The sequence below is a fragment of the Rhinatrema bivittatum genome, chromosome 2 (assembly GCF_901001135.1).
Source record: "Rhinatrema bivittatum chromosome 2, aRhiBiv1.1, whole genome shotgun sequence".
Taxonomy (NCBI): Eukaryota; Metazoa; Chordata; class Amphibia; order Gymnophiona; family Rhinatrematidae; genus Rhinatrema; species Rhinatrema bivittatum.
The window spans coordinates 89,423,219-89,435,314 of record NC_042616.1 but is presented as its reverse complement, the minus strand read 5'-3'; the positions used below and the strand labels follow the sequence as shown (position 1 = coordinate 89,435,314).

General features: G+C 41.5%; 1 protein-coding gene across 2 annotated transcripts in view; it reads left to right on the top strand.

Moving 5' to 3' along the window:
• The window catches only part of WDR86 (WD repeat domain 86), an 83,488-nt gene that overhangs the window by 49,776 nt on the left and 21,616 nt on the right, over positions 1 to 12,096 (top strand). For both annotated transcript variants that reach the window (XM_029588425.1, XM_029588426.1), the window contains exon 5: positions 7,607 to 7,742. In XM_029588425.1, coding sequence (XP_029444285.1) covers positions 7,607 to 7,742 — 136 coding nt within the window. The remainder of the gene's footprint in view (positions 1 to 7,606; positions 7,743 to 12,096) is intronic.

Below are 12,096 nucleotides of genomic sequence, written 5' to 3'. Positions count from 1 at the left end.
ACCTGTGCTTTCTTGAATTCTTATTGTTTGCCTCTCTTTGCTCCCCAGGGAGGTTTTTCCATCCTTTCTCTGAAGAAGTATTTTCTGATGTTAGAGTTTACCCCTTTAGGGCCTCCTATTACGACCACTAGTCCCTGAATTCCCTTACTCTGGAAAAGGTTTGCTTTTACCAGCTCAGAGGCCAAGCTACAGTGTTGTAAATAAACATTGTTAGGACTCTGATTAAATCATGGCTTGAATTCTGTGTAAGTGATGCAAACGAACAGGCCGATGCGATACAGACGCGCTAAAAACATTTGTTCAGACTGGACGCTTTTTTTTTTTTTAAACGCACGCACAATCTCCTCTCCTGGGTGCTCAGTGCAATAGGCAAATGAGCCGTCGCACCGAAAAGGAGGCGCTAGGGATAAATTGCGTGCTCAATTTTACGAGCGTCCATTTTCCTAACCTGTGCACAGCCACGGTTTAGGAAAATGGATGCTTGTTAATTGAGCGTCTGTTTTCCTAATCTGACCGCCGGCAAGACATTTTTTAAATATTTTTTTTTTTTTATGTTACTCCTTTTTTTTCGGTTCCCCTGACTTAATATTGCCACGCTATTGAGTCCGAGGACCTACAGAAAAGCAGTATTTTCTGTTTTTCTGATAACTTTTGGGGCTCCTCAAGACTTAATGCCAGCTCCAGGGCTGGCATTAATTTTTGAGGGTAAAAATGTGTGCATCTGGTGCACATTTATATTTTACATAAGGGGGTAATAGCTAATAGCCTCATAAACATGGAATTTAGATGTGATGAGCACTGTTAGCTATGCGCTGGTTTGGACGTGCGTTATAGATGCGCTAATCCCCTTATTGCATAAGGGGTTATGGGTGCGCGTCCAAAAAATGTGTCCAACCGCACTTTAACCTGTGCACTAGCTTGAGTGCACAGTATTGCATTGCCCTGTAAATGTATCCAACACATTTAAATATTGAATAACTGTATAATTGCAGGGGAGGATTGGGTGCTAACCTGCAGCTGGGGGGCTAAAATCAGGACCAGGATAGTTGGCAACTCGAGAGGGAAAAAGATGTGTTGCAAAGTTTCTTATATTCTGAAAGATCACTTTTCAGTCTGGGGAAATGCAGCTTGTCTTAAACAGAACTGTGCCTGGGCTTTTGGAACAGGCCCTAAGTGGATTTTACCCCATTATGGTTTTTATTCCAGATGTGTAACTTTCGCACTCCCTTCTTTAGGACCAGTATGTGATGGGATGGGATGCAGATTCTCTTTCCAAATCTGAAGGCTATAGCAGTTTGTTCCATTCAATAAAACACATGTTGGAGAGCAGAAAGGCAGCATAAACTTGTAGGATTCCTTTTAAACTCTCTCAGAAAATATTTGTTAAGGATGCTGTGCAAGGAAATTAGAACATTTTTAATTTTCTCTGAAAGGCATGGTTTATTCTTCTTTTCTGTGATAAGTGTACAATTTGGCACAGCCAGTGGAATTTCTTGGGTTTTTATTCTTCTGGTAAGGTTTCAGTTGGAGGATGGAGGGGGGTGGGAGATTCCTGTGCATGAATGTCAGGTTTTATAGGGTCTTCTGTAGGGAAAGAAAAATCCCCAAAACATTTTCTTTCACAAACTAATCTGAGAAGCATGGATTTCTTTCAAGTTAGAAAGCTTCTGCTGCTTGCTTAGTTGTCTGATTTGGTTAGACGGGAATGCATCTCTTGAGAGATGATCACAATATGAAGATCCTACTGAGTAGACTCTGGGAATAACATAAAAAAAATTATTTTTTTCACTGAAAGGGTGGTGGATGCTGGGAATTCCCTACCAGAGGAGGTGATGGAGACAAAAACAGCAACAGAATTTTAAAAAGCATGCAATAAACAAAGACGTAACGAAGCACTGGGGTAACCTGCATGGAATAGCTTTTACGGTGGTATGATTCCTTGGATCTGCAAGAAAGCATTGGTATAACCTTGACGGAAGAACAATTACAACCCCAAAAGGCACAACTTTGAGAGGTTGGGTGAGGGAAGATGGCATGGGTGTCTGGTTCCATATGGGAATTTACCCAAAGTGGACAAATCCCTACTGGGCAGACTGGATGGGCCATTTACTATGTTACTGCAATACCTTGTTACATACTGCCTCTCTTTCCTTCTTGCTGTGCTGGTTTGTGGGTGCCTCTTTCTGTGGTCTGTGAAGAGTGGCATAGGGCTGGAATTGTGGATGTAGTTGGTTAAAGGTTAAGACTGAAAGATTCTGGTTTTGTTTTCTCGTTCACCCCTTGCTGTATGATATAACAATCTGTCTGTGGTCTTCCTTGCTTAGTGCGACAGCACAACAAATGTTGTCCATCCCAGTGGCCTAACTACAATCTTTGATTTCAAGGCTATAAAAGCAATGGCAATTGACCAAGTCACTTAACCTCTTTGCTCAGACATAGATCATGGGGTCTTGGGAGCATTGATAATGGCAGCTAGGACTCCTTGCAGCCAGGTAACTGAACAAAAGTGAAGCTTCAGTTTTATCTGTCTTTTTTTCTTTTTTTTTTTTTAATGCATAAAACACGTGGATGCAGGTAAGTGCAGCTAATACAGTGAGCAGTTGAGGGAGCACATGCATGTCCGGGCATACCCATACACATGACTTCAGGTTTGGTTCCACTGAAGAGTATCTGCTTTGATGGGCGTTTATTCTAATGTAACTAACTTCCTGTGCTCTATAAGCAGAACAATTAATGATAGCTAATACTAGTGGAGTATTGGCTAATCATTGCCTGCTGGGTTTGAATATTTACCAGTTCTCTTAAACTGTAGTTAAAGATGCACTCACAGCATTTCTTTGCAGAGTGTTGATTACCAGTAAAAAAAAAAATAAATAAATAAAAATCAGTGATTATCTGTTCTTTTTGTAGTTTCTGTAGAAGATGCTGGATTGATTGGAACTAGAAATAATGTTTGTTTATCCCCAAAAACTGATATATCATGGGCTGGGGTAGTGCGAAGTTCCCTACAGCCACCTCGTCTCCTATTCCCCTCTTCCCCAATTGACCTATTTTTGCTCCGGAGGGATCTGTCTTATGCCTGATTGTCTGCTTTTATTCTTAACTCTGTTTTCTTTTTAAGCATTGTCTTGCTTTATACCCCAAGTCTCTTGTCCTGTTATGTTTGTCTTATTAGAATGTAAGCTCTACTGAGCAGGGACTGCCTTTTTGTATGTTTTATTAACGCTGGACATGTCGTGTAGCGCTATAGAAATATTTAGTAGTAGTGATAATCTATTTCAGAAGGCGACTCAGATTTTGTGTCAGTTTTTCATCCTCTGCCTCTGTATTGAGACTCCCAGCAAGGGCGTCGTTGAATATCCAGTGCAGTTGTGGGAGGACATAACTACAGGGAACTGGAGCAAGACAGATAAAGCTTGGAACAGCTTTTTAGGCCGATGTAATAACATCACAGTGAAAATCGGCGCTGATTTTTTTTTTCTTTTTTACCTCCAAGGTAAATTTTTTTTTACTTCCAGTGTATTAAGGAAATAAAATGCATAGCACACAATAGTTAAAAACCGTGTGCTACATTGGAAGTAAAGTAAAAAAAAAAAAAAAAAAAAAGTGCTGAAGTGGCAGTAAAGGTAACATTTATGCCCATTTTAACTTCAGTGGTTAAATGTATGTTAAACTTAACTCGTACCTCCAACAATTTAATAAAAAAAACCAAACCCTGTACGCTCTCTGGGACTGCAGAGGTAGAAAGACTCTGAGGCCCCTCTGATTCCCTTGAGATGGCAGGATAAGTGGCTGGAGGTGAGATAGGTAAGTAGGAGCTGGATTAGAGGAGAGGGTAGGTGAGCTTAGGTGGTGGGGTGCCATAGTGGGGTGTGAGTGGGGTGCCATAGTGGGCTGGGAGTGTTGGTGTGTGAGTGGGGTGCCATAGTGGGCTGGGAGTGTTGGTGTGTGAGTGAGGTGCCATAGTGGGCTGGGAGTGTTGGTATGTGAGTGGGGTGCCATAGTGGGCTGGGAGGGTTGGTGTGTGAGTGAGGTGCCATAGTGGACTGGGAGTGTTGGTGTGTGAGTGAGGTGCCATAGTGGGCTGGGAGTGTTGGTGTGTGAGTGGGGTGCCATAGTGGGCTGGGAGGGTTGGTGTGTGAGTGGGGTGCCATACTGGGCTGGGAGTGTTGGTGTGTGAGTGAGGTGCCATAGTGGGCTGGGAGTGTTGGTGTGTGAGTGAGGTGCCATAGTGGGCTGGGAGGGTTGGTATGTGAGTGAGGTGCCATAGTGGGCTGGGAGTGTTGGTGTGTGAGTGAGGTGCCATAGTGGGCTGGGAGTGTTGGTGTGTGAGTGAGGTGCCATAGTGGGCTGGGAGTGTTGGTGTGTGAGTGAGGTGCCATAGTGGGCTGGGAGTGTTGGTGTGTGAGTGAGGTGCCATAGTGGACTGGGAGGGTTGGTATGTGAGTGAGGTGCCATAGTGGGCTGGGAGTGTTGGTGTGTGAATGAGCTTAGGCAATGGGGAGGCCTAATGGGGGGGAAATGGGGGAGGGGGTTGAGGGCAGGTTAGTAGGTGCAGGGGCTCCAGATTCAGGCTGTCCTAATGTGGGGGTCTTGGCTTCAGGTCTCCTGAGTGTTGGGGTCCTTGAGTCGGGGGTGGGGGCATGTCTGTGGGATCTCAGAAAGGGGATTTCATGTCCGGGGGTCCCCAACCTAGGGATCCCAAGCCTGTTAGTGGCTAAATTTTTGAGCTCCATTAAACCAGCGATTTTGAGGAACCCAATCTTGTTTCAAACAATTTAAACTTTTTATAACATAAGGGAAATAGTATCAGAAAAATAATGTGCCTGTTAGCAGATGCCCACAAAGGGCTGCAACCAGTTTCGTGAATCCAGCACGTATGATCACTTCATTTACCATTTCCCAATATTTTCAACCGTATATCGTGTAATCACCACATCTTAAAATGTTTATCATCACCACACTTTTTTTTTTAAACTTCCTTGTGTAAACCATTACTCTCACCAATCCTAAAAATAATTGCTTTATAATCGCTTGTTGTAGAATCAGTTCTGCACTTCTTGGTCTTTTTTTACTTTTTTCTTATTTTCTTTCTTCGTGCTGTGCTGAACTCTCTTCCGTGTTAAACGCTCTGCTTACTTCCCATTACATTGTCAATGTTTCGGCGTCTGTGATGTGGGCAACCATGGCCCCGAGCGTAGCAAGTCTCTACGTGGGGCAGTTTGAAAAGGAGTGGTTGGACATCTCACCTTTTAGACAGCATATATTATTTTGGCGTCGCTTTATAGACAATATCATTATTTTGTGGTCTGGTAGTAAGGAGTTATTTGGTCAATTTGTGGAGTGGTTAAACTCATGTGACCCCGCGCTCCAGTTTACGTATACCTTTGGGGGATTAAAGGTACCGTATTTGGATATCCAGATATCTGTAGAGGCAGCTCGTTTTTTCTTCACAATATATAAAAAACCCATAGCTAGGAGCACGCTATTAAGCTACTCTAGTTGTCATCCTCAGAAATTAATCAACGGTATACCGTTTGGACAGTTTTTGCGGTTGAGAAGGCTCTGTTCAACCATGGATGAATTTAAGGAAAAGTCCAAAGATATGAGCCAGAGGTTTCTTGATAAGGGGCTACCCGAGACATGTAGTGCGGCGAGCTTTTAAACGGGCAAGGTGGAACAACAGAGAATTACTGTTAGTCCCACAGGAGAAGAAAAAAGAGAAAAATACACGAGTGACTTGGGTACTACCTTTTTCAGAGGGCATACAAGAGGTTGCATTAAGCATCAAAAAGCACTGGGATATTCTACAACTTTATCCAGTCTTTAAGGAACAGCCAATGGTAGCGTTCAAACGAGGCAGTAACATCAAGGACCATGTAGCCCATTCTTTTTTCAAGCCAGTAGAGGATAAGATATTGGAAGAGGAGGGGCATTATCCGTACAATGCTTGCTCTATGTGTAGTATAGCTCATTCTAATACACGAATGCCCATTACTAAGTTGAAAAATTATGTCCCGATTGTAAGAACCTCCTGTTCAACAAGCATGCTTGTGTATGCTATTTGGTGTCCGTGCCAATTAATATATGTGGGCAAGACTACGAGGAAATTAAAGACCCGCCTCATTGAACACAAACGTGCTCTAAAATGTTTGAAATTAGAAGCACCACTTGTGCAACATTGTGTGGAAAAGGATCACCTCTTCGATATCTTAAGATGTATGGTGCTAGAAGTTCTCATAAAAAATGAACGAGGAGGCGACTTAAACCAAAGATTACTACAGAAGGAACAGAAGTGGATCTTTAAATTGCGAATGGTGCACCCTGAGGGACTAAACAAGGAGGTTAATTGGTTGGTGTATCTGGCTTAAGGAAAATGATTGGTTCATATTGGAGCAGGTTGCTCGCTTTAAAACGTACACAGTCGGCATTCAGGTTTTTGAGCACGGTGCGCCATTGTTGGAGTGCTGTGGGGTGGAGCCGGTTGTGGCCAAAAAAAAAAAAATAGTAAGTGTCGTTGCGTTACTGGTTAAGTTGTAAATTTGTTTAAAGCATTTTATAAAAAGAAAAAATAAGATCAGAAGAATTATTGTGTTATGTTTGATAGGTTGAATCCCCTGAAGAAGGTGGCATTAGACGCTGAAACATTGACAATGTTGGGAAGTAAGCAGAGCGTTTAACGCGGAGGAGAGTACAGCACAGCACGAAGAAAGAAAATAAGAAAAAAGTAAAAAAAGACCCAGAAGTTAAGAGCAGAATTGATTCTACAACAAGCGATTATAAAGCAATTATTTTTAGGATTGGTGAGAGTAATGGTTTACACAAGGAAGTTTAAAAAAAAAAAAGAAGTGTGGTGATGATAAAACTTTTTAAGATGTGGTGATTGCACGATATACGGTTGAAAATATTGGGAAACGGTAAATGACGTGATCATACGTGCTGTATGCACGAAACTGGTTGCAGCCCTTTGTGGGCAAGAGCCAGATGACTTTATCTGCTAACAGCACATTATTTTTCTGATACTATTTCCCTTATGTTATAAAAAGTTTAAATTGTTTGAAACGAGATTGGGATCCTCAAAATCCATGGTTTAATGGTGTATAGTTGTACAGTGAGGACTTAGTAGCCTGTATTCAGAATTGGTTTTTATACGAATAGTTACATTTTTAAGCTTCCATTTACTTTTCATAAACATAAATGGAAGTTGAAGCTTTATGTCACCTTAGAAGCTAAAAGAGCAGTAAAAAAGTGTGCTTTTAGGTCCCATTCTGTGTTTGTGGGAAGAATACTTAGTAAATGAGGCCCTTTGTGTGCTTTCCTGCACTGCAAGTAACTCCCTGTGCAGGCCATTAGCATGCAAAGTGCCCTAAAATTAGCTGACGACTTTACTTCTCATTTAGTGCACGTTTTGTATTGTAACTTGGAAAATGATTTTGCTGTTATCACAAGGTGGCAAGGACTTTGCACTCATGCAACCTAAGTTTCTCTGTCAGCTGTTTTTAGTATGAATTTGAATTAATTTTCTAGCCAAGATCCTGCTACAGAGAGGTTCTCTGGGTGAATGGGAATTGCGCTGCAATGGTCTCTTTCTTCTTTCTCCTTCTAGTTGGTGAGTCAGCACCTGTACTCGGGAAGCGCGGATAGAACCGTAAAGTGCTGGGTAGCAGATACTGGAGAGTGTGTCCGAACGTACAAGGCTCACAAGCACAGCGTCAGCACTTTGAAATACCATGCCGGGTTCTGTAAGTCACGTCTCTGCACCCTGGTGCCTCGTTATTTGCTGTCTTTTTCTTTGATGTTTTATTCAGAGGAGTGCATCTCTGGGGGGGAGGTTTTAAGAAATGCTGCATCCTAAAGCTTGAGATCACCCCAGCCTGATAGCAGTTGCCAAAAGTTTCCTTGTGCTTCCCTGGCCTACAACCCAAGCATGTACCTTATGGAATAAGTTGTCAGGTAATCACAGACCATGAAAAGATCACCTTCAGTGCAGGAGCCATGTGAAAGCACCACTCTCTCAGCTGGCTTGCCTGAATAATAATTAAAGGGTAAATCTGCGTCTAAAAGATTATATCTAGGCTACTCCTGTTGACAGTAAAGTTGGGAGGGATTGCTGGGAGTGGGGTTTTAATCGAGTGGCAAAAAATCAAAAACTTTAAAATGTGTCTTGTGTCATAGGCTTGGGTTGCACTTTAAGGGGTGATGTTTTAATGGAGCGATGGTAGATTTCTGTTTTTTGTTTTTTTTTATATAAGAATCGGTTAGTTTTCAGGGTTGACTTTCAAAAGGATATATATGCAAGAAACCCACTTTTATGCACATAAATAGTCTTTTAGAAATGACCAGCGGGCCTACTCGCACAAAAGCATGGGCCAGACCTGATTTTGTGCATACTTTTGTGCTCAGCTGCAAGAGGCGGTCTAGGGACAGAGTTGGGGGGGAGGGGGGGATGATTTTTGTACCTCCTGAGCAGGGGTAGCTTTGTGTGTGCAGAGCAGGACAACCCACATCATTTTTTTTTTGGTTTTATTTCTATTCTGCCTTTTGTGACTAGTCAGCCATTTCAAAGCAGATTACATTCAGGTACTGTAGATATTTCCCTGTCACCAGACGGCTAACAATCTGAGGAGGTAATTTTCAAGAGGTTTTACATGTGTAGATGCACTTTGTGTGCAGAAAATCCTTTAGTAAATCCTTAGAGCTTAAAAATATAAGACTTGCCATGCTGTGTCTGACCAAAGGTCCATCAAGCCCAGTCTCCTGTTTCCAACAGTGGCCAATCCAGGTCACAAGTACCTGGCAGGATCCCAAGGGATTAGATAGATTCATGCTGCTTATCCCAGGGATAAGAAGTGGATTTCTGCAACTCCTATCTTAATTATTGTTAATGGGCTTTTCCTTCAGGAACTTGTTCAAACCTTTTTAAAATGCAGCAATACTAACAGCTTTCACCACATCCTCTGGCAACGAAATCCAGAGCTTAATTATGCGTTGAGTAAAAATAATATTTTTTCTTATTAGTAACTTCATTGTGTGTCCCCTGATCTTGTACTTTTTGAAATAGTCAACAAGTGATAAATGTTTACTCGTTCCATTCCACTCATTATTTTATAGATCTCTATCCTATCTCCCCTCAGCTGTTTTCTTCTCCAAGCTGAAGAATCCTAACCTCTTTAGCCTTTCCTCATAGGGGAATTGTTCCATCCCCTTTATCATCTTGGTCACCCTACTCTGTATCTTTTCTAATTCTACTGTATCTTTTTTGAGATGTGGTGACCAGAACTTCATTTGATACTCAAGATGAGGTCGCACCATGGAGTGATACAGAGGCATTATGATAGTCTCTGTTTTATTCTCCATTCCTTTCCTAATAATCCCTAGTATTCTATTTGCTTTCTTGGCTGCTGGCTGCACACTGAGCGGAAGATTTCAATATATTTTCAGTAATGATGTCTAGATCCTTTTCCTGAGTGGTGGTTCCTAATGTGGACATTTGCACTGTGTAGCCATAATTTGAGTTACACTTCCTTAAGTGCATCACTTTGCACTTGTCCACATTAAATTTTATTTGCATGCCCAGGTTTCCAGTATGCAATGTCCTCTTGCAATTTCTCACAATCCTTTTGTGATTTAACAATTTTGAATAATTTTGTGTCATTGGCAAATATGATTACCTTGCTTGTTCCCATTTCCAGGTAATTTATAAATATATTAAAAAGCATCGGCCCCAGAACAGATCCCTGGGGCACTACACTATTCATCTTTCTCTACTGGGAAAATTTACCATTTAGCCCTACTCTCTGTTTTCTATCTTTTCACAAGTTGGAAATCCACAATAGGACACTGCCCCCTATCCCATGACATTTTAATTTCCTAAGAATTCTCTCATGAGGGACATTGTCAAAGCCTTTCTGGAAATCCAGATGCACTATATTAGTTGATTCCCCTTTTTCCACATGTTTCCACCTTCGAAAAAAAATGTAGCAAATTTGTGAGGCAAGACTAAATCCATTTTGGCTTTGTCACATTAAATTATGCCTATCTATATGTTCAGCAGTTTTGTTCTTTATGATAGAATTGATGGAGAAAATTGTCAACAAGCAACTGTCAGAATATCTGGAAGATCATAACATTCTATCCCCGGCTCAGTATGGCTTCCGCAAACTCCTAAACACCGAATCTCTCTTACTATCACTCACGGACACCATCCTCGTTAACCTGGAGAAAAAACAATCCTACCTGCTTGTTCTTCTAGATTTGTCTGCTGCTTTTGACACGGTTAAACACACTATACTTATAGACCAACTAGCCAATACAGGGATCAAAGGCTCAGCTCTCAGATGGTTTCAGTCCTTCTTAAGTAACAGATTCTACAAAGTCAGGATAAACAACAAGGAATCTCATCCAGTCCTTACAGATCAAGGAGTCCCGCAAGGATCTTCACTTTCACCCACCCTCTTCAATATCTACCTCCTTCCCTTCTGCCACCTACTCTCAAACCTCAAGCTTACCCATTACCTCTATGCAGATGACATACAAATCCTTCTCCCGATTACAGAATCCCTTCAAAAAACCATCACCTACTGGAATGAATGCCTACAGCCAATTAAAGACTTACTCTCAAGCCTCAACTTAGTATTGAATGCCAATAAAACAGAAATGCTCATTATCTCCCATGACCCCCTCACAATCTCATCAAGCCACACACAACCAAACTCAAACAGCATGTTCTCACCTGACATCAGGGACCTTGGAGCCTGGCTAGACAACTATCTAAACCTAAAAAAGTTCATAAACACCACCACAAAGGACTGCTTTTACAAACTGCAAGTCCTCAGAAAACTAAAACCCCTCCTTTACTTCACCGACTTCAGGACAGTACTCCAATCCATTATACTATCTAAGCTAGATTATTGCAATTCCCTTCTTCTCGGTCTCCCCACTAATACCATCAAACCATTACAGATGGTACAGAACTCCGCCGCTAGAATTCTCACAAACTCTAACAAAAGAGACCATATCACCCCAATCCTTCGTAATCTACACTGGCTTCCTATTAAACACAGGATCCTCTATAAAGTACTCACAATCATTCACAAAGCGACATACAAACTAGCTCCTATCATGTTAAGCACTCAACTTCAACCTCATACATCTTCCAGACCAATTAGAAGCGCATACAAAGGCACACTTCATGCCCCTCAGGTAAAATCATCATTGAGTAAATGAGCACTTTCTTCAGCAGGCCCCCACCAGTGGAACGCGCTCCCCCCAGATCTAAGACTGGAACCAAGTCATCAGAAGTTCAAAAAAAAGCTAAAAACCTGGCTTTTCCACCAAGCCTTCCCAGACTCTTAATGCTGCCCAGACGGGAGGATAAACCCAATTTATGGGATTCCTCACTGAGTTTTACTATTATGATTTTTTAACTGTACAAAGATTTTGAGTTCAAACGTTTCTCTTACTTATATTGTATTTATACTGTATCTATAATATATATTAATATTTCTATGTTAAATTGGCATTGTGTTCTAATGTTCCATGTAAAGCCCCTTTCTCTATTTTGGGCATACCATCGTTTTATGTAAACCGGAGTGATTTGTAGTCCTTACAAAAACTTCGGTATATAAAAATTAAAAATAAATAAATAAAATAGTTTCAACCATTTTGCCTGGCACAGACGTCACTCACTTTTCTGTTGTTTCCTGGATCACCCCTTGATCCCTTTTTAAAAATTGGCGTCATATTGGTAACCCTCCAGACTTCAGGTACCATAGACAGTGTTACTGATAGTTCACAAATTTCCAATAGCGGGTCTGCAATTTCATTTCTCAGTTTTTTCAGCACTCTGTGATGTATACTATCTAGTTCAGGTGATTTGCTACTCTTTAATTGTCACTTTGCCCTAGTTCGTCTTCTAGGTTCACTGAGGTGTGTTTCAGTTCCTCTGAATCATCACCTTTGAATATAATTTCTGGCATGTGTATATCTCTTACATGTTCTTCACGGGCCGATGCAATATCGGTGCGCGTTAAAAGGGTGCTCATGATTGAGCACCCGCTCCCTTAATGCACGCAGATTCACCTCTTGGGGGCACTC